This window comes from Cladophialophora carrionii (genome assembly GCF_000365165.1).
Source record: "Cladophialophora carrionii CBS 160.54 unplaced genomic scaffold supercont1.6, whole genome shotgun sequence".
Taxonomy (NCBI): domain Eukaryota; kingdom Fungi; phylum Ascomycota; class Eurotiomycetes; order Chaetothyriales; family Herpotrichiellaceae; genus Cladophialophora; species Cladophialophora carrionii.
The window spans coordinates 28215-55844 of NW_008481831.1; the positions used below are offsets into that span (position 1 = coordinate 28215).

General features: G+C 53.9%; 12 protein-coding genes across 12 annotated transcripts; 4 read left to right on the forward strand and 8 right to left on the reverse strand.

Annotated features, from left to right (window-relative positions):
* Positions 1–4: 4 nt before the first annotated feature.
* On the reverse strand, positions 5–1110 carry G647_06967 (uncharacterized protein; the record flags this gene model as incomplete). The annotated part of the gene is made up of 4 exons (XM_008731284.1): positions 5–46; positions 98–860; positions 912–970; positions 1018–1110. The coding sequence occupies 4 exons, from the start codon at positions 1108–1110 to the stop codon at positions 5–7; spliced, it is 957 nt and encodes a 318-aa protein (XP_008729506.1).
* A 2752-nt stretch (positions 1111–3862) lies between these two features.
* G647_06968 (uncharacterized protein) lies at positions 3863–5179 on the forward strand (the record flags this gene model as incomplete). The annotated part of the gene is made up of 1 exon (XM_008731285.1): positions 3863–5179. The coding sequence occupies one exon, from the start codon at positions 3863–3865 to the stop codon at positions 5177–5179; it is 1317 nt and encodes a 438-aa protein (XP_008729507.1).
* A 454-nt stretch (positions 5180–5633) lies between these two features.
* Positions 5634–5915, reverse strand: G647_06969 (uncharacterized protein; the record flags this gene model as incomplete). The annotated part of the gene is made up of 1 exon (XM_008731286.1): positions 5634–5915. The coding sequence occupies one exon, from the start codon at positions 5913–5915 to the stop codon at positions 5634–5636; it is 282 nt and encodes a 93-aa protein (XP_008729508.1).
* A 2292-nt stretch (positions 5916–8207) lies between these two features.
* Positions 8208–10579, forward strand: G647_06970 (uncharacterized protein; the record flags this gene model as incomplete). Its single annotated transcript, XM_008731287.1, has 4 exons — positions 8208–8300; positions 8352–8474; positions 8528–8876; positions 8925–10579. The coding sequence occupies 4 exons, from the start codon at positions 8208–8210 to the stop codon at positions 10577–10579; spliced, it is 2220 nt and encodes a 739-aa protein (XP_008729509.1).
* Positions 10580–11272: 693 nt separating this feature from the next.
* Positions 11273–11910, reverse strand: G647_06971 (uncharacterized protein; the record flags this gene model as incomplete). The annotated part of the gene is made up of 2 exons (XM_008731288.1): positions 11273–11566; positions 11632–11910. 2 exons carry the CDS (start codon positions 11908–11910, stop codon positions 11273–11275), a joined length of 573 nt encoding a protein of 190 aa, XP_008729510.1.
* A 978-nt stretch (positions 11911–12888) lies between these two features.
* G647_06972 (uncharacterized protein) lies at positions 12889–13894 on the reverse strand (the record flags this gene model as incomplete). The annotated part of the gene is made up of 5 exons (XM_008731289.1): positions 12889–13499; positions 13550–13608; positions 13663–13685; positions 13735–13805; positions 13855–13894. The coding sequence occupies 5 exons, from the start codon at positions 13892–13894 to the stop codon at positions 12889–12891; spliced, it is 804 nt and encodes a 267-aa protein (XP_008729511.1).
* A 663-nt stretch (positions 13895–14557) lies between these two features.
* G647_06973 (uncharacterized protein) lies at positions 14558–15527 on the forward strand (the record flags this gene model as incomplete). Its single annotated transcript, XM_008731290.1, has 2 exons — positions 14558–14642; positions 14692–15527. The coding sequence occupies 2 exons, from the start codon at positions 14558–14560 to the stop codon at positions 15525–15527; spliced, it is 921 nt and encodes a 306-aa protein (XP_008729512.1).
* A 355-nt stretch (positions 15528–15882) lies between these two features.
* G647_06974 (uncharacterized protein) lies at positions 15883–17055 on the reverse strand (the record flags this gene model as incomplete). The annotated part of the gene is made up of 1 exon (XM_008731291.1): positions 15883–17055. One exon carries the CDS (start codon positions 17053–17055, stop codon positions 15883–15885), a length of 1173 nt encoding a protein of 390 aa, XP_008729513.1.
* A 271-nt stretch (positions 17056–17326) lies between these two features.
* On the reverse strand, positions 17327–19284 carry G647_06975 (uncharacterized protein; the record flags this gene model as incomplete). The annotated part of the gene is made up of 6 exons (XM_008731292.1): positions 17327–18132; positions 18168–18272; positions 18385–18405; positions 18453–18668; positions 18715–19122; positions 19158–19284. The coding sequence occupies 6 exons, from the start codon at positions 19282–19284 to the stop codon at positions 17327–17329; spliced, it is 1683 nt and encodes a 560-aa protein (XP_008729514.1).
* Positions 19285–20022: 738 nt separating this feature from the next.
* On the reverse strand, positions 20023–21426 carry G647_06976 (uncharacterized protein; the record flags this gene model as incomplete). Its single annotated transcript, XM_008731293.1, has 1 exon — positions 20023–21426. The coding sequence occupies one exon, from the start codon at positions 21424–21426 to the stop codon at positions 20023–20025; it is 1404 nt and encodes a 467-aa protein (XP_008729515.1).
* Positions 21427–24474: 3048 nt separating this feature from the next.
* Positions 24475–26025, forward strand: G647_06977 (uncharacterized protein; the record flags this gene model as incomplete). Its single annotated transcript, XM_008731294.1, has 4 exons — positions 24475–25396; positions 25455–25584; positions 25633–25783; positions 25876–26025. The coding sequence occupies 4 exons, from the start codon at positions 24475–24477 to the stop codon at positions 26023–26025; spliced, it is 1353 nt and encodes a 450-aa protein (XP_008729516.1).
* A 202-nt stretch (positions 26026–26227) lies between these two features.
* G647_06978 (uncharacterized protein) lies at positions 26228–27444 on the reverse strand (the record flags this gene model as incomplete). Its single annotated transcript, XM_008731295.1, has 7 exons — positions 26228–26258; positions 26309–26550; positions 26609–26682; positions 26782–26834; positions 26888–27037; positions 27113–27207; positions 27259–27444. The coding sequence occupies 7 exons, from the start codon at positions 27442–27444 to the stop codon at positions 26228–26230; spliced, it is 831 nt and encodes a 276-aa protein (XP_008729517.1).
* Between the last annotated feature and the right edge of the window lie 186 nt (positions 27445–27630).

Consider the following 27630-nt stretch of genomic DNA (forward strand, 5'->3'; position numbering starts at 1 on the left):
GCGATTATTTCGAGATCTCGACACCACCGACGGCGCCAATGACACGCTGCGAGCAGTTAGGATTGATGGTTCAGCGGGTGGGATTGTGTATGCTCACCTTGATGTCGCCATAGATGGCGAACTGACCAGCAGTCAAAGTACCAACCATGAAGAGACGAGCACCGATACCAGCATAGCTGCCACGGAGACCAAGTTCCTTGCCGATTTTGAAAAGTCTGCTGGTTGTGCTCTCGCCTGGAAGACCCTTGGTCTTGTTGATCTTGGAAAGCATGGTATCGGCGGGCTGGGAGACGAGTGCTGCAGCGAAACCGGCGATCAGACCAGAGCCCAGGTTGACAACCGTCTTGGTGCCGTCCGAAGCAGTGTTCTTGTCCATTGTTTGCCAGACGGCCTCAGCAACTTTCTCGTAGACGACGAACTTGGCCATGGTGTAAGGAACCTGCTTGAACAAGATAGGACCGAAGCCGCTGTAGAAGGCGCCAACTCCTTCATTCCTCAAGATCTTGCTGAAGCCACCAACCAGACCAGAAGCAAAGGTCGGCTCAGAGACCAATCGGATGCGGGTGGCTTCCAGGGGGCAGAGAGCAATGTCGGCGAAGAATTCGGCAAGGGCAGACGAGGCCAGGTAGACGGCGGTTCTGTTATTAGAGGCGGTCTCGTACCCCAGGAGGTTGATCGATTGCTGCTTGAAGAATTCGTATCCCCCGAACTTGAAGGCGCCCTGAAGGAAGTAACCTGCAAAAGTCGGGCCAACACCTGTCAAGAGAGCGCCAGCGCCTTCTTTCGCGATCACTTGTCGGAATCCACCGATCAATCCACGGTTGTATGTGACTGGGTCGAGTTGAATTCTTGTCTTGACTCTGGGTGAAGTGTCAGCGTCTAATCGGGGCGTCGAGGAGCTCGAGACTTACACGTCGACAGGAGTGAGGCCACCGTGAGTGACTGAGCAGCAGACTGCGCCAGCGAAGGCCTGGGAGAGTCAGTGTTTGGTCCTCAAACATTGGTAGACAGACTTACGAATCTGCTGTAGAGGTCAATGCCGGAAAGAGCTTTGGGTGCAGGAGCTGTTCCGGGCAGAGCTGCACCGACCTGTTGCGACGCGGCAGCCATTGTGTATGAGCGGAGAGGAAGAATCTAGAATGGACTGAAATCTAGATGGACGCGATGCAGACGCGAGGAACAGTCAAGAGATGGATGATCTGGCGACGATGCCTGAACGTTTTCTGAGAATAAAGGGACACGATGTTTTTCTGGGATTGAAGATCGGCGAAAATGAATCGGACGGCAACTAAAAAAAATACCGCAGCATGAACCGATCCTCCGGAAGGCCAATCATACGTTCACGTGGGAGCCACTTGCGGCCGGTGCCTCGCAACCACTTCTCGGCGAGGACAGCTGGAAGCTCCTGCAAGGCTACATAATACATTCTGATAAGTACGAGGCTATTGATGGGCTAACGTGGGGTCCCCTTCAAGTGGAAAGCAACTTGACATGGGTATCATGATACACAATCCTGTCTGTCGACACAATCGGTGCTCTTCTATTACCTCTTAACATCTGTCAGCGCAACCGGCGTTAACAGTGTGATACCAGCCACCTCCGTTGGGTCGGCGCAGAACGACCTCTTCCCAGTTGCAGGTGTGCTTATCCCATGCATCGGGTCTCCTGGAGGGTGATGGGTATAGTGAGAGCGAGAGGCCGTGCCCGCTCGTCTTTCGGGAAGAGTTGGACCTCAAATAAGAATTCATTCAGAAAGTATTAATCTTACAATGCTCGACGCCCCACCTCCCTTCGTCGAGGATCCAATCGACAATCTCACGAAACATGTTCAGCCAAATTTCATTCACTCTTCCACGCATGGAGCATAACAGGAGTGTCGGCCATTATATGCCATATCCACGGCGAATCTTCGTACCGTCAATGTCAACGATTGTGTCAGATGCTGTTACTAGTAGAGGGGGCTCCGACGGGCTTGCCGGTCCATCTGGCGCCTCGGGGGCTTTCGGAGATCCAGGAATGGGTGTAATTGAGACAACTGCGTCTGGAAGTTCTGGCGAGGCATAGGTAGTGTCTCCTAACGACTCGCTCGTCGACGGTGGTACGAGCGGAGAGAGGATGGTGGCGAAGAATGTAGGAGCGGCAGCCACGAGGGGTACAGTCTCTCTTGTAGTGACAGGCCCTTGTGATACTGCTGACGAGAGCTAAAGGCTTGCGGCAGTTGGTGCCCCAGTGCAAATCGTTGAGCTGCTCGTAGGTGGCTCGGGAGGACTGTTGACACGCACCACCGTGGAGGTTGTTCTCGAGGCCTCGAGACTCATGGTCGGTTGGTTTGTGGTTGCTTGCGTGACGAGGTCCGTTGTTGCAACATTTGGGAGTCTATATGGAGTCAGGCTCGATGAGTTCGTCTGCATGGGTCGAGACGTAGAGGGGCTGCGGGTTGCTTCCGCAGTCTCGTTTGTGCTAGATATGCCCTCACCTGTACCACTGCTGGTTAGTGAAGATGCTAACGTGGACAGAGGCGCAAACGCTGTTGTAAACGTCGTATGGACTGTGAATGGAGCACTGCTTCTTGAACCCCATCTGGAGTTGCTGCTCGATGCCGTGGAGGGCGGAGACAGGGTTGTTGTTAGTGGACTGCTGCTCAAGGATAAGGCCATGGTTTCATCGAAGGGTGTTGGAGTGTTCGTCATGCTGCCTCCGATAGGTGCAATGCCGTGCGAGACGGATGACGTAGATGCCACAGAAGGGCTGCCTGATGATGGGTGCGAAGTAGAGCCCATTAGCGGTTGGGTTTGAGACAGGGTCAGAGAAGTGATAGACTGTGAAGAAGCCTGGGTTGTGGCTGTAATGGGCGTGGCGCTTCTTGTAGTTGTCAACGAGAAGCTCGCCTCAGAAGCTTTGGCTGGTGAAAACGTCGCAAACGAAAGTAAGATTAAGCGGGTGCTTTCTCCAATGGATGGCTGGGTTGGAGTGGAATCTGGCGATACGTCGGACCCTACAGTGGACGTACTCCTGGTAATTATTGAGTTGGTGGACGGTGAACCAGACACGGAGGTAGCTGGCTCAGTGAAGGGTTTTGAAGGCGCAGAAGTAGTCGTGGTTGATGCCCTATCGCCACTAGATGTCGGCGTATTGGCGCTTCTTGACGTTTCAGCCAGAGAAATCGAGGTGTCTGTGGTTTTTTCGCGGCTGGGAGCTGATGACGAACTAGGGCTAGATTTCGAGGTTGTTGGGGGTAGTATGTTCATGCGTGTAGTTGTTGCGCCTGCCAGAGAGTCAGCATTCAAGCTAATGGGCATTGGGACTCGAGTCACCAGATGTATTGTATACGTTCAAAGTGATGCTAAGGCAAGTAAATGGTGGCGAACCACCGAAAGTAATGAAGATTTGCCCTTGTTGGTTTGTGCAAAAACTGCCATTGTACATTTGCAGCGACAAAATACCATTGCGAGCGATTATCCATCTCACGGAGTTGGCGGGAATAGTGGTAGTCAGCGATAGAGCGAGGTATGGTTGGCTGAAGTCGGTGGCAACATAGGACAGGCCAGAACGCAAGAGGCCATCAGGATCAATGGAGAATTGAGCTGCTGACTCGCGATCATTCACGAGAACACCGAGTCCGGCCGAGAATGCCACATATTGGAGAGATCGCCCGCGAATCCTTAGTGGGAAGTTTGCGAAGATCAAAAACGCGTCTGTTCCGGCAGCAGCAACGGCTGTGCCCGACGGCGTATTAGTTGCTGGAGCTGAAAGGGCTGAGCTCGAGGTTGTCACACTGGTGACCTGAGAGACGGTGTTGGCCAGAAAAGTCGGTCCGCTGGAGGTGTTCGCGAATTCGGTAGTCGATAAGGTTGTTGGGACAATGGTCGTTGACGAAGACGTAGATGAGGAGCTCGCAGTTAGCCCAATTGAAGTGACAGAGGCAGTAGGAATGAGATGGCTAGAAGTACTAATAGCTGTCACGGAAGAAATGCTCGACATCGTCGAGGCTGGCGGGCCGTTTGGACCAGCACCCAGGCTAAGAGAGCTGCTCTGTATTGTGAATCCAAGAGACGCCGAGCTTGAACTTGTTCCTGATGGTGTCCTTGACAAGCTGTTCGAAGGCGCTGAGGTGGTTAAACTGGTAGAAGTTGGAAAACCCAAAATAGGCCCACCGGTAGAGCCACTGCCGCTCCTAGAGCTTAGAATGTCAGACGCGCTTGTTGATACAGCCAACAAGCCACAAGTTACATCTTCGCGGGAGGTCAAAGACAAGGACGATGCGGTCTCGGTATTTGTTGTTTCGGAAGATGAGCTTGTAGCACTGACCACGGTTGTGGTTGATGGGGGAATAGGGCTGCCAGCAGAGGTGAAGGAACAACTAATCGGCATGGAGGAGGTACTCATTATCAATATTGTACCGCCGCTTGTGGTTGACTCAGGTTCAAGGCCTCCAGTGACGCTCGAGCTTCCGGCCAAAGTCGTGGACGTTTGGATGCTTGCTCTACTCGAGACGCCTGCTGAGCTTGTTGACTCGGCGATAGGGCCGCCAGTTACACTTGAAGAACTAGTTGCACTCAACGTGGACGTGCTCGCGCCACTTGAATTGACGGGACCAGACGCCGAAGTTGATGCTAAAGCGGTGGAAGGGCCAGACGAACTCGACGTTGGAAATGAGTTTGGTCCGGAAGTAGATGTCGACTCACCGCTTGGTGTGCTCGAAGTTGGCACAGGAGATGGACTACCAGTATGGTTTAGGCTGGAAGTCGAGATCGTTGTAAAGCCAGTTATAGGGTTTTTGGAAATGCTCGAACTTGAAAGGGAGGTACCAGAAGCACTTAAAGTTGAACTAGGATTGGGACCATCTGATGCGTTTGAACTGGCCATTGACGGAGATTTGGTAGTGGAGCCTAGGGAGAGAATTGCACTTGGGGTTGATGTCGAGCCGGGATTCGGTCCGCCTGCATTGCTTGAGGTTGTCGAGGTGGTGGTTAAGGTGCTTCTGGCGGATGAGTTCTGGAGGCTCCTTGTGGCAGTGGTTGATGCAGGTACGGAAGTATCACCAGTGGCAGTCGTGGTAGAGAGGCTCGTTGAGGTCAACTTAGTGCCTGTTTGGCCATTGCCTAGACCATATGTTGTACTAGAACGCAGTGTGGATGTCACAATGATCTTGCTTGTCATCTCCCGGTCCTGCGAGTAAGTCCAGCCATAATCAGTGCCGGGGTTACTGGAAGGAGCCTTCGAGCCTGCGCCGGGTCCGTGGAATCCTGGAAGAGCCTGAGAGCCCGTTGGCACCGGGACTGAGCTCGACGTCTTGAGAGGTTGTATGCTGCAAGGCACAGTCCAATAAATGGTCTTGGTGACAGTAACGGTGAAATCGATCACCTTTCGGGGTTTGTGGCATGTACGGGTGACATGGTGGAAGTAAGGACTTGGTGCAACTGTGAACGTCTGAGCTGCGGTATTTAACACCCGACTGGGAGCGGTCATTGCAAATGTGAAGGTGTATGTGCCCGCCGAAGGAGCAGTGAACCTTGTGGAGACAACATTGACAACTGTCGATGATGAGGCAGGAGGAGCCGGCTTAGAAACCCAGGTCTCTGAATAGCCCATACAGTCTACCCCGGCAGGGCCCGACCGGCATTCGAGCACGTTTACGACTTGTGACCGACTTCCATCTCGGCGAACGTTGCAGTCCTGGCAGAGCCCGCTGCCACCGTACCCTGGGATTGCCAGGGGCCCGATCTTGTTATATGGCACCATGTAATCCTTGGCAATGGTAAAAAGAATGGGCGTTGAAACTGGTAAAGAGGTTGTCCCGTTCCAGATGAGCGTCGCCGTGGGAGTGGTCCATTTTGTGGTCGCTGCATGAAATCGAGATACTGTGATTGTCTGTGAAGTGGAGGTGACGGTGGTTGAATGCATCGATGAACCATCCCATGCGGCAGGGATAATGGTGCTAACGAAGGCCCACGTCTGCAGAAGATAGTTGGTGGTACATGATCCTCGGACGCAGGCTGAAGTTGTGGAACATGTAGAGACCGGTTGATACTGCTTGGTAACGATGATTGGGGCTGCAGCTATGCTCGTTGCATTGGGACAAGGAATGATTGTTGTTAAAGGTTGGACAGCAGCAACACCAGCCACCAAGACGCCTGCTGCGAATGGTAGAAACATATTGACGGATAGAAGAATTTTGCGATTGGTAAGGATCGTGGTGCAAAGAGCGGCGGAGGGAAGTCCCCTCGAAAGGAGCGCAATGGATGCCTTGTATGAAAGCAAGGGACGGAGTAAGCAGTTTGGAAACCAACCAGAACAGAACGGCATATATAACGACGCATTGCGGGGTGTCCAGAAGGATGGGTTGCATCAAAACCCTGGTGGAGGTTGCCATATGGGCGACAGGTTGATCAGGAGATGTGTCGGCATGTCATCGGGGACGAGCGGGAAAAGTAGTTGATAGCTGATGAACTCGAGCATCGACGATGAAAGCCCAAGCCTTGATCGCAGGTTTTCGCACATCAACAAGCAGCATATTACAAATGGAGCTAAGTGATCGAGCCAGGAAGCCATCACATCGTCGCTCGCGCCAAAAAGTGTGCGAAGAAACGGGGGACGTCGCGGTAAAGGTCAGCGCTGATAGCTTTGACATGCCTTTGCAATCTCCGACGAGCAGGCGTGCAGTGTGTATCAATGAAGCAGCGGCAAGGCCTGCCCATCGGTCCGCCCAGTTTGACGTCCCCCTGCTTTGAACTTTCATGCCGATCTAATTCATTTGCTGGTTGTCAAGATCGGAGCAGACCACGAAAGACGCAGGCGGAGTCGAGCTTCAAGTGCTTCAATGGCGCTCTATTCTGATGGCAAGACTGACACCCCAGGGAAACGTGGCCGTGCTTTTCGGGTGCAGGAAGACTGTGAAGAGAAGCTTACAAGCCTTTTGGGTTGCGAGCAACGGTGCTCGAGATGTGAAACTGCGAACGTCAGTCCCTCGGACATCTTGCCGTTCAAATCGCTGAACAAGCAAATCAGCAGAACTAGGGTATCTGTGACCAGGAGGATGAGCCCGTAGACTTGACTTGACGGCAGTCCGAGTAACCACCCAACTCTGTCATCGACAATCAACCAGGTGATGTCGTCTCATAGGAGCACTTATCGTTGATGTGGTTCGTCTTCCCTTTGACCCCTGGTTTCCTTTGTGTGTGGTCCGGTCGACCTCGTCCCCCTGGCTGAGGCATCCACAGCGTAGGCCTTGTTAAACTCACGGATCGGTTCAATTGCTTCCAGCCGGCGAGAGGTGCCCTGTTGGATTCTTCGACGCCACCACATTTGGGAGCCGGCTTTGACAGTCTATGGTACGACGGCTATGGAAAGCAAGTTCTAGAGACGTACAATGTCGTCTCTCCCGGAGATTGTACTCTTGGATGCTTCTTCCCGCGTTTTACGTCGAGGTACAAAGCGTGGACAGGGAAACGTTCGTGGACATTGTTTCGAGACTGCAGCAGCCTTACATTGCCGGTCGCTTCAGGAGGTTTGGTGAGTTCCGGATGGATCGTCCGATGCTGTGTAGCCTCGGATATCATCCCGTGTTCCACGGCGAGCTCGTCGTCTCCATTGCATGTTTTTGTTCATGTCTTGGGAATGCCAACCTCAGGGGAAAACGGCCGCGAATCCAGCAAACGAAGCCTGAAGGTGGAATCTATGTTGTCCGCGCACAGATCTGAGGTAGAGTTACATTGAATCAGCAGGAGGAAGTCGAGTTTTGGCCAGCAGCCTTGGTCGGCAGCGCAGTTCCATTTGCAGTACTCTATGGAGCACCAGATTGAGTGAGGTTGAAGTTGGAAGGAACTTAGAGGCGATCCCGGAAGGCCCAACTTGGACATGCCCTAACTAATCCGATTGCTTGCTAGCCTACCCCATATTTGCAGCTTAGCTCGTCGCGTCCATCTCTGAGATCACGTTGAGCACAAATCCAGACCTTTGGGCTATTCTGCCCACAAGCTGCGACGATGGAGTGGTAGGGGAGGCCCAGAGACGTGAGTCTTTGCTCTTGCACAAGTTCAAGGGCTGTGAGTTCTTTGCATTCCATTTCTTCATCATTAGATCCCTATTTCTTTCTGCACTCCAGGCGTGCCGTCGTGCAGAGACCCTTGCTGTGGGATCTCAGTGTTGAAGCTGCGTCTTTCGTGCCTTATTGCTCCTCTCGACGTTCTCTCCGACCGTGCTCCACTATGGCCGACGCCGTTGTGCAACCCTCAGCGGCTCTCAAGACTATGGAGAGGGAGTACAAGAGCAAATCTGTCGAAATGACAATTCTTTTTGAGGTTCCGGTTCTCGCCTGTCAGAGATGATTGACGACAAGCTGACCTTAGCAGAACCTCTTGAAGCTCCTCTCCGAGAAAGAAGCCGAGTGTGAAAACCTCAAGTACGACTTGCAAGATCAGACCGAGTCGAGACGGCATTGGCACAAGAGAGCAGCGGATGCTGAAGGTCGCATCGTATGTTGGTCCCAATTTACAGTTCTGAAGTCGTGCACTGACCATTATTCCAGGCAAGCGTTCAGCACGTCCTTGTCCTCGTCGATGGAAACCAGACATTCTTCAAGCCGGATGTCATTCGGGCTGGCGCCCGAGGCGTAAGAGGAGCAATTGAGACACTGGTTGCGGAAGCCAAAGCGTTCGCTCGGGCGCAACACAAGAATGACCTATCCGACAACCTTTCAGCAATAGTACACATCTTCGTCGATGTTGGAAGCCTCGCAGATGACCTCTCAACTGCCAATTTGTTGCCGGAACCAGACCAGCTGTGGGCTTTCATCCAAGATGCGAGCAAACTTGAGCCAGGTATTACCATTACAGACTGTGGTTCGGGCCACGACGCTGTGGATGCAAAGATGAAGCGTGAGTATTATCCTGGATATCTATGTGATTCCACTAATCGGAGACTAGATTTCTACGAGCTGTACCTGGAAAATTGTCACTGCCGCCATCTTTTCCTCGCACTTGGACGCGAGACCGACTACTATAACGTCCTGTCCACATACGCTGACGATGAGTTCACGAGGTTGAAGACTTCCTTAGTCAAACCGTCTCAAGGATTGCCCGACAAGTACAACCTTCCCTTTGATACTGTCGAATTTTCCTGCTTGGAAAGTGTACGCCGACAGACAATCTCCTTCGAAGATACTGTGCCGAAGGTCAAGGGAACGCCGTCAGCCGTCTCACGTTCCGCTTCTGCCCAAGGTCCGTCTATGCCTCACTTCGAAGGAAATACTCGGGTTACTCCTCGAGATTCCCTGAATGCTATATCACCCGCGTTTATCGCAAGCCCTCCAGCTGGTCCACGAAATCCCCTGGGCAGGCTTGATGCTTATGGTGCAGTGGTGCGCGTAAACGGCACACCTCCTGCCACGTCTGGTCGACCGGCATCCGGCTACGTACAATCACCAGCGCCAGGCTCATCCAGTCCACCAATCGGACAAGCAGCTCCGTCCCCTTTCAACCCTGGTCCGGCCAGTGCGCTGGTCCAGGGTCCGGAAGAAGCTCTGGCTTTTCGCCATGCTCCTCCTGCTGTCATTGCCCATACTTCTTCTGAACCGGCTACGGTGCAAACCCCTGCACCAGTCTCAGAAGATGCTTTCAAAGACTACCGCGACGCCAATAGCAATGTTGACAAGGTGGAAGACGTGAGTTCTGCCGCAGTCGTCAAGCTTGACATCTCTTCACATTCTTCAAGCCAATCCAAAAAATCAGCGGAGCAAAGTTGGGAAAGCGCTACAGCCAACGATTATGCGCCTGCACCCAACCCGGCTCCATGGACAGTGGACGAGCCTATGGCTCAGCCGGCATCGCACGAGTTTAACGAGCCGCAGACATACTCGAGGAAGAACAACAATAACTTCACTCGGCGACACCCTAGAGAAGGGGGTGGCGGCGGCGGCGGTGGTGGTGGCGGAAGGCAAGACCGTTCGAATGGAGGTCAGCAGTCTGGTAGACGTCTTCCGAGACAATTCAAGGGATCATATGATGATATGATGTCTACGCAAGGTTCGTCAGCATCACCGAGACCAGCAACTACGTCGATGTCATCATCGGCCATGTCCAAGTCGACTGACTTTGCCAACTCTTTTACACGACAGGACGTAACAAAACCTGAGCCCAACCCTCAGGCACGCCCCGTCTACGCCCCGATTGCGCTGAACGCACTGAACCAGCGAATTGATCTCAAGCTGCCCAGACCAGCCCCAGCTGATGAGGAAGCTTTCAAACTGCGAACGAATAACCGACACTTGTGCAATGAACACCATATGCGGGGACAATGCAGCAATATCAAATGCACCTACGACAACGAAGAAATATCGGACGGCGTGTATTTGGCATTGAGGAACACAGCTCGCCTAACCCCCTGCAACCAGGGATCCGGATGTCGTCAACACGATTGCTACTTGGGGCACCACTGTCCGAACGTCTCGAGAGTTTCGGCTTGTGGAAGACCAAGCTGTCCTTTCAAGTCCAAGAATTTGCATGATATTCTGGATTTGAAGATCGTAGAAATGATTGAGCCGTCGAAGAAGGAAGAACTACCTATTGAAGAGTTGATTTGATCCTAGAGGACCAAACTCAACGAGGACAAGAGATGATAGAGTGGGAGTGAGGGACGCCCTTGGCAAGCATTTATCATGCTAGGTGCTGTACGCATAACTGCGACGCATCGGTACCGCCGTTTGAGCTCTATGCGGACGAATAATCGGACAGAAGGACCCAGAATGGGCTTCCGAAATCCTGGCCTTCGTCTTGTACCATAGTGCTGCATCTCGGAGAAGCCAGCTGCTAGAAGCGAGGTCTCCCAAGTTTTAGATGAAAGCTTGCGCTTTCACTTTCAATGTCTTGCTCCCGAGTGACCTGTTCTCGAGACTGAAGAATTACGGAATGCGCACAGGTCAACCAGCATCCGAGCCTTCAAAAGCCTGAAACCCCAATGTCAGCCTAAACGTAACCCGAACTTCAAGTAGCTGACAAACCTGGTAATTTTCTTGCTATGGTGCCGACCATGTGTCGGCGTGCTCAACATCATCGTGCAAGGGCGACCAAGCTGCGTTGAGGTCGTTTTCCACCATGTTTGAATTTTGAGGCCATAGGTGAGCTCAATGCCGTAGCCGTAGGCCCATGCCAATCGGTATACCATTGCCAGTGTGTCCTGTCGGAACGAACATTTCGACCACGAATAACCAGTGGCAAGCCGTCACGACCGTCAGAAGTAGCAGGATAACAAGACAAGGCAGGTCTCATGGTCCATTTCATCCATCCCTCTCCATCTTGTCGTCGTCGCGATCTCTCCTCCTGTCTCTGTCCCGGCTGCGGCTGCGGCTCCTGCTCTTACTCTTGCTTCGGCTTCGGCTCCTTCCGCCCCGTCCTCCTGCTCCGCGGCCCTTGATCGCTATGCCGCCGCCACGGCCGCCCTTGTCCTTGGGCGGTGGCCGCACGAAAGCGTAGTCCACCGAGATGGTTTGATCGAGCAGTTTCGCGCCGTTCAGGGCTTTGATGGCGGCCTGGGCCTCGACCTGGGTAGGATACTCGATCAGAACATAGCCCTATACGTGGTCAGTCCTTCGATCGGGGCGTTGCGTCGATAATTCTTCTGGTGGTCACATCGTACCTTGACGTAGCCCGTCCTCCGATCCAGGTTAAGGTGCAAATTCTTGATGTCGCCGTACTCGGCGAACAAATCGTGGATGTCCTCCTCTGTGGCTTCTTCGTGGATATTTGTCGCGATTACGATCCACCCTTCGATACTTCGCACGGCGACAGCGTTTTGAACGGTGCGCGCCTCGGTGCCGGCGTTGGCGGGCTTTTTGGCGTCGGTGGGAGACGAAGAGCCATCCACGGGGTCTGCGGACGCAGGAGGGGCGGGATCGACTTCCATTTCCGTAGACATGGCGGAGTGATACACGTCGGCACCGTTGGAAGGAAAGAAAGCAAACAAGATGTGCGCCGTGCAGACTAACTTCGAGGTTGGAATGCAAGCAGCCTTTCATCTCTCGAACGGTCACTTGCAGATATAAATCGCCGGAGTTCACCCGGGCCGTGGCCCCTTACCTCCGTCCAGATCCCATTCTACTTCAACAACTGTTCACCTTTATGAATCTCTCCGTCCACTATATTAATGTTCAGAACTCGGGGGAATTTGCCCGTCAGCAGGACAACTCAAAGCGACTGGGCTGATGCTCACGGAGGTTGTCGGGTTGTGGAGAAAGGGACAGATACTCGCCGTGAAGGAGAACCGGAGGGCAATGGACCGGGATTAGCACGCGGATCAAAAGAAGTAGTGAATCGATGCCATGTGGTTGTACTCCTCGTGCTAAATTCCAGAGGACTGATAGCGTGGATTTCTGTAGATGTTCTCCAGCCAGTCTGTGTACAGGAGAGTTCAATACCCATGTTTTACTGCAATGGATGGAGCTTGAGTTTGACCATCGCCTCGCCGCGGACAGAGGTGAAGACGGAGCCAAAGTTAGAACCTCTACGATCACTTCCATGTTGTGGTCATTGACCCCTTTGAATCAACAGGCGGTCGTTTGCAGAGTGTACTCATTTTGAGATCTGACTCGATTTTGATCTTGCATGTTCTAGGCGTACACGGGAAAGCTCAGGAATCAAACAGCACCACATGCCTCCTTTACTCACTGTCGCCATTAGTCGTCACTGTGGTCCACGCCTCGCTTCTCAGCACCTGGTAACGTTGGCATCAGCGAACAACCACCGCACAGCGGAGGGACTATCGCTCGGCCCAGTCTCATGAACCCCTTCACAACTTCACAACTCACGTCGACTCGGAGCTGCACTGGAAGCAACCATACCTGATCGATCCTTTCGCATCAAAGCTGACTTCGATATCCAAGCGAGATAAATTCTCCTAGAAGAAGAGGTAAGCGATCAGGAAGCTGAGCAGACACAGTCCAGCAACGATCTGAAGTGGCACGCCTGATTCCTGGCTTTGCTGAACAACGGTTTGCACCTTCTCGTTCGCCTCTTGCACTTTTCTCTGCCGGACTTGAGGATCTTGGAGCTGGTTTGTCAACTTCTGGATCTGAGCTTTTGCGGATGCTAATTGCTCCTTCAGGTCGTCGCTTGATGTGGGTACGGCGCTGGCAACAACGGAAGGAATGGCGGTCACACCCGTGGTTTCAGCGGCGTTGGCCAAGGATGACTTTGCGGTCTCGGCGGTCGAAGCAGCGTTCGATGGTTGTCGGGCGGGCGTGTCAAACTGAGGGGATGGTGAAGAGTATGCAGGCGGTTGCTCGTCGTGAGATGATGACAGTCCATTGGGGGTCGCTGCAGCAGCAGGGAGGAAGTTGACGCGAATCTTGCGCTCTTGAATGGTGTTCTTAGCCGTCTTTTCCACGGTTTGCCAGAGGGTGGTCACGTTGGGATCTTGGTCGGGGGACGTGAGGACAGATTGAACAAGGAATTTATCCCGGCATTTGGCGTCCAAAGGCGGCTCTTCTTTCATTGCTTGTAGGAGGACTGCGGATGTTAGTCGAGGAGCGGGGGAGACCTTGGTGTCTGGGTCGCACCTTGAACCTCGACAGACTCATTAGGCTGGATCATGCCCGAGTTAGGGCGCACGCAGTATCTGTCGGCGTTAGAAAAGACGGGTGGTCGACTACGATGGTGTGCGCAGGCTCACTGCTTGGGCGCTGTGGTTTTGACCTGGTTGCAACGGTCAGCATGCGTGGTGCCAAGGGGTGTCGAATCGTACTTTGAATGCGACAGGTTGACTGTTGCCATTTGTGAGCTTGAGGGTCTCAGTGACCTCGTGGTTGAACGGGCCTGCTCCATTGTCAGTGTTTGCCACGGTAGCGATCGCAGCGATACTGACGTCGAAAGCCCAGTTCAGCTGGTTGAAGGTCGACAGACATGTTGAGGTGTCGATTGTAAGAGGGAGGCGCAAGTCAGGGTAATCGAGCGATAGGAATTGGGCAGGAGAAGGGGCAGGACTGAAATACTCGTACAGCAGAGGGCTGGTACTTGATGTTCAAGATGATAGAAATACAATTGGATTCAGCAGAGTGACTTGAATCTGGGAAAGGGTATGACGAGCGAGTGGTGCGCAGTGACAGCAACGGCAAGTGGCTGGTTAATGCCTGGCAGGACGAGTTGCGGCGTACAGTAACAGTTAGCCAGTCATTAGTTAGTTAGTTAGTTAGTTAGTTAACTGATTAGGGGCCCCATCACTTCCCACGCAGGGGCATCACGCTTGGCGACACCATGACGCTTAATTGAGCCCTGCGGTTCTGCAAACACATCCGAACAACTGTCCCGCACCGCATCACGCACTCCCCGCAAGCCTGTTTGTCCAGGTTAACAGCCTCGAAAAGCCTCAGAGAACAACCACTCGAGTGTCACACCATTGCCTCTGACTAGCTTTGTCAACGCTCTTTCCATGTACCAGATATACCGTTGCTGAATCAAAATCCATCTCTTTTGGCTTTTGCCGGTCGTCCCATTAATCTACTCTACTGTTCACACACCAATTGCGAATCCAATCCCCACACCACACGTCCGGGGTAGTGAAAGATAAGATGGCAACTACAGATCTCGATCAGCTGCTCATGATGGGCTTTGACAAAGAGCGGAGCGAAATGGCGCTGAAGAGCAGTGGGAATCGTAAGACGACCACCAACCTTTCCATATCTTGCACACTAACATACTGCAGTGGCGGATGCGATTGACTGGTTAGACGCCAACTCATCGAAAACACTCGAGGAAATCAAGGACGAGAAGGAGGCGGCAGCCCAGGCCAAAGCCGCGCAAGAGGCCGAACAAGCAAAGAGCCTTGTCTGCAACGAGTGTGGGAAGAAGTTCAGAGGGACGGCCCAAGCAGAATTCCACGCATCCAAATCCGGCCATACGGACTTCGCAGAGTCTACTGAAGAGATCGCGCCCTTGACGGAAGAAGAAAAGGCGGCGAAACTGGCGGATTTGCGAGAAAAGTTAGCAGCGAAACGGGCCGCGCAGTCGGAGCAGGACAAGATCGACCAGAAGCGGAACGAACAGATCAGCCGCAAAAAGACAAAGGAGACGGAAGATCTCAAGGAGCAATTGCGGGTCAAGGAACAACTGAAGGAGGCTGAACTGAAGAAACGAGAAAAACAACAAGAGATCGAGGCGAAAAAGCGCATACAAGCAAAGATTGCGGCTGACAAGGAGGAGCGCAGACTGAAAGCTGAGCGAGAGAAGGCCGAACGGGCTGGACAGGCCCTCCCAGTCGCAGCAGCACCCGTTCCCGCCGCGGCTCCGACACAGTCCAAGCCTGCTTCAGAGTACAAGGAGACGCGTTTGAGACTGCAAACGGCAAGCGGCAACATCTTGAAGACCTTCCCGGTCGAGACGACGCTGTTCGAGGTCGCCGCGGCGGTAGGCGAGGAGATTGGCAGGGATGTCGAGAGTTTCACACAGACTTTCCCTCGCAAGGTTTTTGGACAGGACTTCTTCGGAGAGAGCTTGAAGGACCTGAAGTTGGTGCCCAGCGCCAGCCTGATCGTCACGTAGGTCTGATCTTGTTTGCCTCGCATATTCTTTGGTGGCCACAGTTCTTTCATGGCGGAGGCGTCGGGGGGTTCGTGGGCTGCGTGCTGGGCTGACGATGACTGAAAGGGAATACCCATTGCCCTGGTAGATCTCGACCAACTGATGACATCCAGTAGATAGACGGAAATACAATCTCTGTCTCGAAGTATCTTCCAGCCGAGCTAGAGACTGGGCGAGAGAGGGCGAAAGAGGGAGAGATGCTTATTGCCCACTCATTATCTCGGCTTGACAAGCAGGTCCCCGACTTTCCCTTAGCGAGCCGACCCTCTCACTCTCTCTCTCTCTCTCCCTTCTCCTGTAGAATTCATCTTCAAGCTCACCCGTTGGCCTCGCCCACCTTGTCCTTCTTAAACACAAACAGCGCGTCATCCTTCCCTGCAAAACTCGGCAACGGCACCTGCGCGACCTTGCGCCACCCAGGCCTTTCCCGACTCATGTACTCGTCGACCATCATATCCTTGAACCCGGTGTATCCATTGCCATTCTGCGTGCCCGCCACGCAAACCACCTCGCCCGCGTACGCGTCGAGGACCCGCCGGGTAAAGTCGCCCCCCACGATAGGGTAGACCAGCAACAGCACGACGTCGGGACACCCAGAGCGTCTGCGCAGGTACTGCACGCCGTCCGTGACGGCCGTGTCGGCGATCCAGGTCGTCCGCCAGCGCGACTGTCCGCTGTCCACGGCCACGGTCTGGACGCCGAGCCGACGGAGCATCAGCGTCCAGTACCCGTTGCCGCTGCCCATGTCGAGCACGCCGCGTCCGCCCGCGCATTTCGAGATGATCTGCAGGGATTCCCACGACGGGACGACGCAGCCGAAGTGGTGCATGTACACTGGCAAGACGTGGTGCGAGGTCTTGACAAGGGCAGTGTGGGCGTTGGGGCCCGCGTACTCCAAGGCCATGCAGGAATAGGCCCAAAAGTCGAGAGATGGGTTTTCGTGGGCCTGTGCGGTGGCTGCAGGCTTGAACTTTGGCACCGTCATTGAAGCGTCGAGATGGCGTTTGCTCAGGAGATACTCTGCGATTGTAGCCCGGAGTGACCCCTTCTTCGCATTCGCCGACAATGATTTCAAACTGTTGGCAGCAGCTTTTGTCGGGTCGAATAGCGCGATATATGCTTGGATATCACTTGCAGGCGGGTAGCCCGCTGTCCGTAGTCCTGGTTGACCTGCAACAACCGCTGCTGCCCTCCCGTTCTGATCCTTGGTATGCGCCTCAGCTGGCTCGACATACCAATCATGTAAGCCGTTTGCTCTTCCGGCACGAATGGCTGCCTCCGCCTGGGCAAGATTGACGCTCGCCGTAGCATGATACGTGAAGCTGTCGCCTTGGGGTAACTCAAAGGCTGAGGCTATTGCTGCTCGAAATTCATGTGCTTTCAGGTGTGAGTGGACTCTTTCCCAAGTCTCGGGGTTGGCATTGTCGAAGAGATGGGACGGTGCCCAACTCTTTGAACCGTCAGTGACAGCCGGTGGAGACGGCGCCATCTGCTAGGATAGTTTCCGCTACGCCACGAGTCACCGAATCGTTTCTCACATGGACTAGACCGTAGGAGTAGTGGACGTCGAGAGTTGTGGAAAGCACTGGAGAACCAGGCGGTTGTGGAGCAGAAATCGATCCGAGTGACGACACCCGGCGGTCATACAAGGCTACAAGGCTGCAGGGCAAGGGGTTCGTATCGAGGACAGTTGCGCCCTTTCAACTCATCAACCACTAACAAGCCGGTTCCTGGCGTTTCCCTTCTCCCAGAGCTACAGATCACGCATAGATTTGGTCGTTGAACTTCCCAAACTTCTCTCTTCCCGGGGCATCCTTCTTTACAAAGATACTCACGCTGCATGACCCGACAGGAAACATTCCAAAGCCATGATCTCCGATGTGAACCTCCCCAGACTCCCAGCCCATAATGTCAGTCCAGACCTCGCCCTTGTGTTCAGTTCCCACATACATTCGGATCTGACCCATCTCTGCATTGGACAGGACAACGGCACAGCCATTTGGCCTGTCCCAGGTTCCTCGTCTGACCCACCCGATCAAATTGGGATTTTCCATGTAGTCATTGAGATCCCCATAAGCGTAGAGCTTTCGAGCCAAAACCATGTCAGGGATCTTGCCACCGGCCGACGGACCTCTCCAGTCGTCCGGAACACCACCTTTGATGCCATAAATGTTGCCATAGAAGACACACGGGTAGCCATCGATCCGCAGAAGGATAAAGGCATGAGCAAGAGGGATGAACCAATCCGCGACATCAATCTGAAGCGCCTGACTGGGTTGTGTGTCATGGTTCATGACCAACGTGACGCTGTTCCACGGTTCGACTTGGGTGAGTGTGCCGTCCCAGACGCTACGGAGGTCGGCTCTTGGGGTCATTGAGACGCGACGAAAGGACTCGACCAATGGAGCGTCAAACAAGGTGAATTTGTGGTGCATTTTGTCCAGATACGCCGTAAGTGATTCTCGTGAGGTTTTCCAGAATTCGCCCACGCAGAAAGTGTCTCGTCCGAGCTTCGCGTCCAGATTTCTAACGAATTCGAGAAGAAATCCCTCCGAGTAGTGCTGCGCTCGTTAGCAGCCACGGGTACTTCGAGGCGGAGACTTGCCTTAATGGCATCAAAGCGGAACCCGTCAAGACCCAACTCCTTCGCCACCCATGGACCCCAATTCTTAACGTCAGTTCGCACTTCGTGATGCGCATAATCCACTATGGGTCCAGGAAGTCAGCTTTTGCAAAGGTTGGGGTTGGATATTCTTCTGGTTGACGATGCTTCGACAGAAGTATGGCAACAGCAATATGATGAAGTAGAATGACATACAGTCGGCAAACATGAGGAAGTCTGAACTGGTTAGCAGACATTCTAAGCCATTGCTGCTGCGTACCCACCGTAATTGCCTCGTTCGTTGTCCACGTCAGTTGCGAAATGCTTGTTCTCTCCTTCGATCCTGTAGATAGCAGTCTCTTTGGTTCTTTGATCGTAATCTGTCGCTGAGAAATGGTACCAATGGTATTCCTGGTTGCTGTACTTGTCTCCTCGTCCGGGGAAGTCGAAACCTACCCAGGCATCAATGTCATAGGGTCCCGAAATAGCACGATTGCGGTCTGTCCTGGTCAGTGCTGCATCGAGTGCATGTTCCGCTCTCCCTACCGTTCGGGTCGACCTTCACGACCTTGGTCGTCTCCCATTTGTCTGCGCCTGCCTTGTGGTTCAAGACAGCATCAAAGTATAGGCCGATCCCGAGGTCGTCTGTCTTCTTGCAAACCTGAAGCAGCTCTTCCTTTGTACCCCACTTTGTTCCGACGGAGCCCTTTGCGTTGAACTCTCCCAGGTCGTACAGATCGTAGATATCGTAGCCGTTCCCCTCTGGCTTCGAAGCTTTACAAGCAGGAGGTATCCAGATGTTGTCGATACCAATCTTCTTCAGCTCCGGCAGAGCGCCAAGCAGGCGTTGCCAGTGTTTGTGGTCGGCGGGGACATACCACTCAAAGAACTGGAGCATCGTGTAGTTCTCCGGAGTTGGTTTGCGGTCATCTTCGGCTCTGGCTTCAAACAGTCCTAGCCATGTTGGTCAGCAGCAGGCATGTTGTCACGCATAGGATAGGCTTCGTCTCCGAGCCTTTCCAGGGCTGGGGTACCTGGAAACTTATTGCTAACACCAAATTTGCCCGCTACACGGTTGAAGAAGGCTCTACGCTTGTCAAAGCCGGGAGACGCCATAGTCGGGATGCGGAAGAATGGTGAGCGATGCGCAAGAAGTTCCCATGCGGTTGGAGGAGCAGCATTCCCAGCTTATCAGCTCAACTGGAAGGCGATATCCATGGCGGCAAGTCGAGGGCCGGGCTGAGCTGAAAGTCAAACAGCACAGCTGAGGACGATCGCGATTGCCATGTGAAGAGATGCATGAGCTTGCGACCAGCTTCGGGAAAAGGGCAGCTGGAACACGAGCTTGCATGGCCCACACCACCACACGCTTTGCATGGTATGTCGGACTCAGATGAAAACACCTAGTGTCTGCAGTCGAACGAGGAATCGTTGCTGCCGTGACCTGAACAGAGACTCGGCCAGACCTGCACGATTATGACGTGGCCGCGGGGGAAGCAAGTTTCACATTGTTCTGAGTGTGGCCTTAAATGACCAGAGGGCTGGTTCAAACCCCTCGTCTTAGTTGAGGCTGAAGCGAGACATCGTTGTTGCTCGACCAAACCATCTTCGCAGCCGACCATCAAGCAGTGAGGCTGGCTGAAAGTGTTCCCAGCACATCTGCAAGAATCGAAGCTGAATAATCAGCCCGATGCAGGGTTGCGTCACGGACTGGGAACTACATACTCGACTTGAAGCGGTTGGGATCCGTCAAAAGAGCGTATAACTAAAGATACGGTACAGACGAACACCAGCACGGACCCGATGAGATGCCCAAATTTCCGCACTTTTACTCACCCAAGCCCTTCGTCAAAGTCAATTCCCACCGCTCAATTTCTTCGCCAGTTTCCTTCGTTGGTTCTTGGACAATTTACGATTTCCAGCTTCCGGCACTGCCGTTACAACTGCCTTCACACTGCCCTTGTCCACCATCTTTCCGTTCACCTGGGGTACAGCTCCAAGGATCTCCCGATCACTCGACAGCGAGTCTGGGTACAGTGATTCCTCCTCAGCAAGGGACCCTGCTCGGGCTCCGTTGACGTGTGGTGTTTCTGTGCCGTCTGCCTCCTCAAGTACTTCTTCTGGGTGCTCTGAATCGACGTGACCATTCATGCCGAGGCCGTTAACGTCTTCGACCGTTCCTAGGTGTCCATTGACCTTTACAGGCTTTGACTCTTCGAGAAGCACCTCTTCAACCGGTACTTCTGCGACTGGAGTTTCTGCAAATGCAGGCTCTGGCGTTGACTCTTCAATTGCTGCCTCTGCCTCTGACGCTGGCTCTGGCTCTGACACAGGCTCCGGCACAGGCTCCGGCTCCAGCTCTGGCACAGGCTCCGGTATAGGCTCCGGCTCCAGCTCTGGCACAGGCTCCGGCTCTGGCATTGGCTCGTCAAATGTTGGCTCTGGTTCCGGGCATGGCTCGTCCGGTGCTGGTACTGGCTCTGACGCTGACACAGGCTCTGGCGCTACGATTCCTGGCTCCTCGAAACCTTCCTCTGCGGGATGCTCTGGTTGTGATGGCATTTCGCGGTTCGAGGTCTCGAAGTCCTGTTCGGTATTCTCCCCCCAATCCGGATAGCAATCGGCTTCGGCAAAGGGACACCCATCACAAAGACCCTCTTGCCGCTTGATGCCGTCATGATTGTGGAACCGGCACACTCCTGACAAGTAGTCTTGACGAGCCCACTCCTTGTCCCCAGCCCTGAGATAGTCCCAGCCAAGATCGCGGTTGTTTCTGAATGTGCTTTCCCACTCTTGGCCGGCGATGACCGAGCGCGAGAGCTGCCCCAACGCAGCCCTAACAACTTCTCGTAGCGGGCTGCCGGGTTCCGTGGCCTGGTAGATAGCGTCCACGATAGCCGCCTGCAGTTGCCACTCGCCACTGGCAAGATTCGCCCGCACCTTGTCTGTGACTTGGTTGCTGAGAGCGGAGATTTGGTATTTCCAGGCGAAGATACCAAGATTGACGACTTCCGGGAAACTCAGGCGGTCTTCCAGATGCGGATCGGGTCGATTACTCCAGATAAAGAATTCCGTCAAGGTTTGCACGGAGGTATCAGGCACGGGGACCGCCTTCCCATCGTGCAACTTGACGTGCTCCTGGAGGGTTCGTGAGCGACGTCGGAGGAGCTCCCGAGGAAATAGAAACGAGCCCTCGCTTGAAGTCGTATCTTCACCAACGACCAACTCAATCCGGGGACTCTGACACCACCTAGACATTTGTTAGTGACAATAGGTGCGAAATGGATTGTGGTATACTTCCCGGACGTATAGTCGGCGGTGACGAGGATCCATCCTTCACGGAGGGCCGTGCTGGGCACGACAGTGATGAGGCCGTGCAGAGACAGAAAGAGGTCTAGACATGCGGTGGTAATAGAAATACTTTGAGTCTCACGATATACCCCTCTAGAGCCTCACAGCTGACACGCACAGACTTACCGCAGGGAGCCGCTCGAGGCCTGGGCAGCCGACAAAATGCGTTGGAAGAGTGTGAATGGCCAAAAAAGTGAGGCTGGGTTCTTTGTGCTTGATCATGCAGCGACATGCTTGTCTGTGATTTATCGACTCTCCCGCCATTGCCCAATACTCAGCTGTTCGAATGGTTTCTGTTATCCGAGAACATCCCAGACCCTTCCCCCAACACCCCCAGAATGTGCTTACCATCTGCGTTGGCCGCGAGTCCCTTCAGCTTCTAGGCCCTTCTCGTGGATATGACAACAAATTTCTTAAGTGCAGGGAAGCAGGGGCCGGCAGCGGAGCAGCCAACCCTCCCCTTTATCACACGGGAGAGCTGCAGCCTCGACCGGTAGTGAGGTGGCAGATTTGTGCATGGCAATATCTCCCAATCAGGATGTGGAACCTCTCCAAGCTCGTCACGAGATGGGCAGAGCGACGCTGATGTGCTGATGGATATGGCCGATCCAGCGACTGACACTGGGAAGGCTCCGGTTGGCGAACTCGCCTTCGAACGGACGGAGTCCCATTCTTCTCGAAGCTCTTCTGTGGGCGTCTCTGCTGTTTCTGACGACTTGGTGCTTGTGGGCCCGGGTAGATGCTGTACCGATTCTGGGACATGCCATCAACTCTGCGAAGGGACTGGAGCTAGCCTCCGCAATCCCTTGGGCAGGCGCACACAACCACAAATTCGCGACGAGGCTAGGCATTGATACCAGTCGACGCACTCAACGAGCTGCAGCTATGATTGACTGCTTCACTGACCGGGTGCTGAGGTCGAAGGGTGTGACAAGTGACTGATGCCCCGCAGTCTCCACGGCGCCAGGTGGATGCTAGTCATGCACGTATAGCGTGGCACCTTTCGCTTCCTGCCGCAGAACATTATACCTTCAGCTTCGCTGCTAGGGAGTCAGCAGCGCGCGCGCATACCGTCGGGCTTTCGCATGCCACAATCCTGGTACATGGACACTGAGGATAGAAAATCATTTGAGAAGTCCGCTCTCGCGGAAGTGGTGCCCAATCTGGGGCTGTTGCGCCAAAGGGAACCGAATTCTCTCCAGGCTTGGCATTCCATTGGATATCTGACAAGATAGTCCCTAAAGCGGCTTACGCGTGCGCAATCGATGGAAGATTGCGACACAGGTATGGTGTCGAGATGGAAGTTGCATAGGTCGAGCCAGTCCAGTAGAAAGGCTACACCGGTTGTCTCGGTCCCGAGTATCACCTGTAGCGCATATGACCGAAAATGAATGGGTTAACCGTGGCTACATGAACACATGTCCAACGATAACTTGTCCAGGTCGCCTAGTGAAACGGGCTCAGGATTCTTGTGCCATCGACCAGCTTCTATCACAAGCATTAGTGAGGAGCCAGGTGAACCAGGGTTCGAGCGATATAACCCGCGATCTCCTCCTCTTTCACTGTATTCGGCGAGTGGCCTCCAATAGCCCAGAGGAACCTGCAGAACATGCGAGAGATTCGATCTCTTGGAGGCCCACGTTTGCACGATGCTCAAGACTGGATATCATGGTGAGGTGCGTATCGGCGTAGAGATTGTCCTTCGCTTCAAGAAGGCTGTGCTCCATGGTTCCAAGCACAAGACGATCGCCGGCATTGCCACGGAGACCTGCATTGAGGATATGTACCACTCCTGTGCAGCAGCCGGACACATGGCTGCTTCTCCGATTTGTCGTGGAGGCCACAGCAATCTACTTCGAGCACTCTCGACCCAAGAAGATGTCAGATTGTGAACGGCGCATCTCGCGAGCATCTAGGTGGGTATTGATACCGATGGAGTCACCCTCGTTAGCTCAGGTAGGCAGTCGGACGGACTGAGGCATCATATCACCGTGAAGGGAGTGCAGTACTGACACAAGGGTTTGGTCGTTCAGGTCGGTTTGAACCATATGGAAAGAGATATTCAGGGAGGGAGAGGACGCAAACATCTAAGTTTCCCCCAGGAGCGACCGGGTTGAAGTCGCCAATCGCCAGGGAATCGAAGCCAGGGGCTGCATTTGTGAATCTCAATTGTCTCTCTGGCAGAAACTCTGCGAAATCGACTGTCGTAGCGTTCTGAGGCACAATAGGCAGCCCGCTGTCGTTCACGTTCCACGTTCAAGGACTCAGAGTGGAGAGCGGAGACGAAGTTCTGTATGGGCCGCGGAAAAGGATACTCTGAACCCGGTAGCAGCGCCAGACAGCGGGAGAAGGCGAGGATGTGACGTGTACATTTTGTTGCGAAGCAGGAGACAGACAGCACAGGTTCAGACGGTCGACCACTGCAGGAATTAGTGGCAGCGTCATGTTGCTGGTGCTCGTACCTGCCCGTACCCAGTACGAGTACCTGGTACTTCGCGCCTGCGCTGGAGGTGGTAGGCACGAGCAACAATGAGGGCACACGCACATGACATCATAGCCTCGGTCCAAATTGCGACAAGACAGGAACTTCCGGAGATCGTGCCCATAGAAGAGCGTACCTAGTGTAGGTATGTTCCGAGGCATTCTCGCGTCACCGTTCGGCCGCTTCGAATTGATGTACTGGGTACCACGAAGCTCGTCTTTAAGCTGGACGTGGAGACCGACCTATAAGGGAAAGCCCAGGGTAATGTGGAGGCTCCCCAGCCCTCTTTGGTTCCAGACCCGCTTTAACGAAGGCTTTGCCCTCGGGTGTTCGAAGCCTCGGTCTCCGCACCAGGACCGTCGACAGGGTACATACATCCTGACTCTGCAGCACCATGTCAGAAGGACTTGTCGACCATAACTCATGAGCTCTCGCGGACGCTGAGTAAGGACTCGGCGTGTCATGTCATAGCCATGGAGGCGCCCACGCCCAAAACGACCAAATCTCGCCGGCGGGATCCCGACGACGGCCGAGTGGAGAGGAAGCGGATTCAGGACCGACTGGCTCAGCGAGCCACGCGAGAAAGGACCAAGAATAGGATCGCGTATCTCGAACAGCGACTAAGCAGCCTTGAAGCTGGCGACAAGCACGGCGAAATCATAAACTTGACGCGCATCATTGACAACCTGCGCAACGACAACAATCGCCTCCGAAATGCCTTGGTCAAAATGCGGACGGTTATCGACCAGGCGGTGCTTCCCACGGAGGACCTGGTGGAAGGCCAATCAGCAGTCAAGGCCTGTGTTTGCAGCACGCAGGCCAAATGTATTTGCCAGCAAGGGACCTTCCCTGCGAGTCCTTCGGCCACGCTCGAGGATGCAGCCCCTGCTTTTCGACACACTTCGGTGTCATCAACGGGCACGTCGGAGGTAATCGAGGTGGTTAATGGCGCCAATGTTGGCTTGGATCCTGGCATGGAAGCCTCTGATGAAGTACAAGCCGATACGCTGCACGAACTCCTCGATTTCAGTCCGAACACGCTACTGGAAATGTTTGAATTCGGCCCGCCCTCCGGCTACAACGGCTGGCAGTCAGCTGCTCCCTCCCCGTTCGACTATCGCTTCCCGTCGTCTTACGACACGGTGAGAGTTGCACCAGACCTCGAGAAATGGGAGGTTTCCAATGGCGCGTTTATCAACTGTCTGGACTACGTCAAGAGACGGACCGCGACCACATCCACACTCGACATGCATGTACCGTTCAAGGCGGTGATATGGGGTTGGAATAATGTCGGCCCAGAAGCTAATCATCCGATCTGGAGCTCGCTGAGACAGGTCGATCAGCGCGTGTTCGGCACGTGGACTTCCAAAGCGCAAAGGATTGCTCTCATGTACGGTATGTGCTTGCTAAGCGGTTACCGTACCATGCAACTGGGATGCTCACAAGACTGCAGTCTGCCAAACGCTGATCCAGTGGCGAGAAGATCCAACAAAGGAGAACCTGGAGCGAGTACCCGTCTTCCTTCGGCCGAGGCCTTCCCAGGAGAAGATCCAGCACCCTGCAGTGATTGACTTCCTCATATGGTGCGTCAGCCTTGGAATCAACGTCGAGATTGAATGCTGACCCGATAGGCCTGGTTTGCGTGACCGACTTGTCTTCGAATACCAGAAGTACACCTCTACGGGCGACTTCTCTGCAGCATTTGTAGAGAACTTCAACTTCTACTGGCCTTATCCAGACAGGGATATCTTTGCATACAACCAGGTGCAGAACCGTTATGAGGTAGGTCTTGTCGATCAGCAGCATCCGGATCGTGGGATTTCTCCGTACCGCTGTCTCGATGGTACCGTCTTCCCATGCTAATGGCATTGTAGGTGTCCAAGACATTCCTGGAGTACGCCTACAACTTCAAAAACTGGACGATGCGACCCGGCTTTTTCAAGAAATTCCCCGAAATGCAACACGATATTGCCGCGTTCAATCCGAGCTCAATGGAATGTCCGAAAGAGAGCTGGTCGCTATAAGCGACCCCGTCACTGCAGAGATCACGAGCATATTGACCGGCGATTCGCGCGCTCCGGAGTTATCAGCAAGCAGACGAAGAGGGTCCAAACAGTGAAAGAACACCGCGGAAAGAAACAGACCGTGATAGTGGCTGCGGGCTTCGTGATGTTCAAATCAAACACGTGCACAGCTACCGATTGGGCTGAGAGCAGCGAAGCAGACCTAGTCCGTCCTCTCGTTAATTGTGAAGCCCCTGCACAAGTCATTAGCAGTAACCCCGGACGGGGTTCAGACACGACGCACCCATCAATGACAAGATTGTGGCCCACGACGAGGCTCATCCTGGGCGTACTGAGAAGCACCACCACATCACCAATTTCGTCAAAAGTCGCCTTCCGGCCTTGTCTCTTCTCATGTACCTCCCATTGCTTCATTCCTTGCTCTGACCCATACTTTTCCATGAAAGGGTCGAGCAGTTTGGTGAGCAGAAAGCCGGGCGACACGGCGTTGACACGAATATCATGGCCGCGGGCTTCAAGGGCGGCCTAACACAGCGATCAGTTGCGGTAACAACGACGGAGGTGTCGGGCTCTCCTAGCATACAGCTTTCGTAAGGCCTGCAACAGCATGCTTGGCTGCCGTGTATCCTGTGGTCCCCGCACCAGCTTGGATCGAATCTGCCGCTCTCGTTATCCTCTATCCATAGCGTTTGAAAACAAGATACTCGAGACTCTGGGATGCCACTGTCTCGAACGTGGAAGAGCAGGGAGACTCACTGACGGAGGCACAATTGACAATCGACCCTCGCTGCGGCGGCCGGCCCTCCTCACTGATTGAATCCCATTAGTGCTGCATGAGCCTCCTAGATATCCTCCTACTCACACTTCGACCGAATCCTGCTTCATCATCTGTCGCAACTGGTACTTGTTGCACAACCAAACGCCTGTTGTGTTGACTTCCATGACCTGCCTGAAAGCGTCGGCGGGCATTTCCCAGGTTGGCAATGTAGTACCAAAAATGCCGGCGAAGTTCCTGCTTGGGCGTTGGTGACTCGTTCCTCTCATGGCAGCAGATAAAAATGGTAAAAGGCCAAACATGGGAACTGACGCTGCGTAATCGATTCTTCCGAACTCCTTGACTGCTTCATTCACTGCTCGCTCCACGTCCTCTTCCTTGGTCACGTCTGCTCGTATACACAAGACCTATTGATAGCATATGAGGTGAAGGTCATTTGTGACGATCTCGAGCCATACCTTTGCCCCATATTTCTCAACGGCCTTCTTGCCTTCTTCGAACGTGGCATCGTCCTGAATGTCGACCAGGCATACGCCTCTCGCGCCCTCCTTTGCGAACGATACGCCGATCGCATTTCCTAGCCCCCGGGCACCGCCCGTGACGAAGGCGACGCCTGGTGCAACTGGCCCAGACCGAAAGACCATGCTGCTGGAAAACAGGAAGGATGGGAAACCGAGGCAAGACGCAAACTAGCAGAGGAACGCCCTGCGATATTATCTTGTGATTTGTGAAAGTCGGCGCAATAGTACCGAGGATATGAGCTGCTCTTCTTGCCGCCTCCAAGAGGCGTCTCCCAGATCGCCCATATGGGCCTCGTCCGGATATCTCAC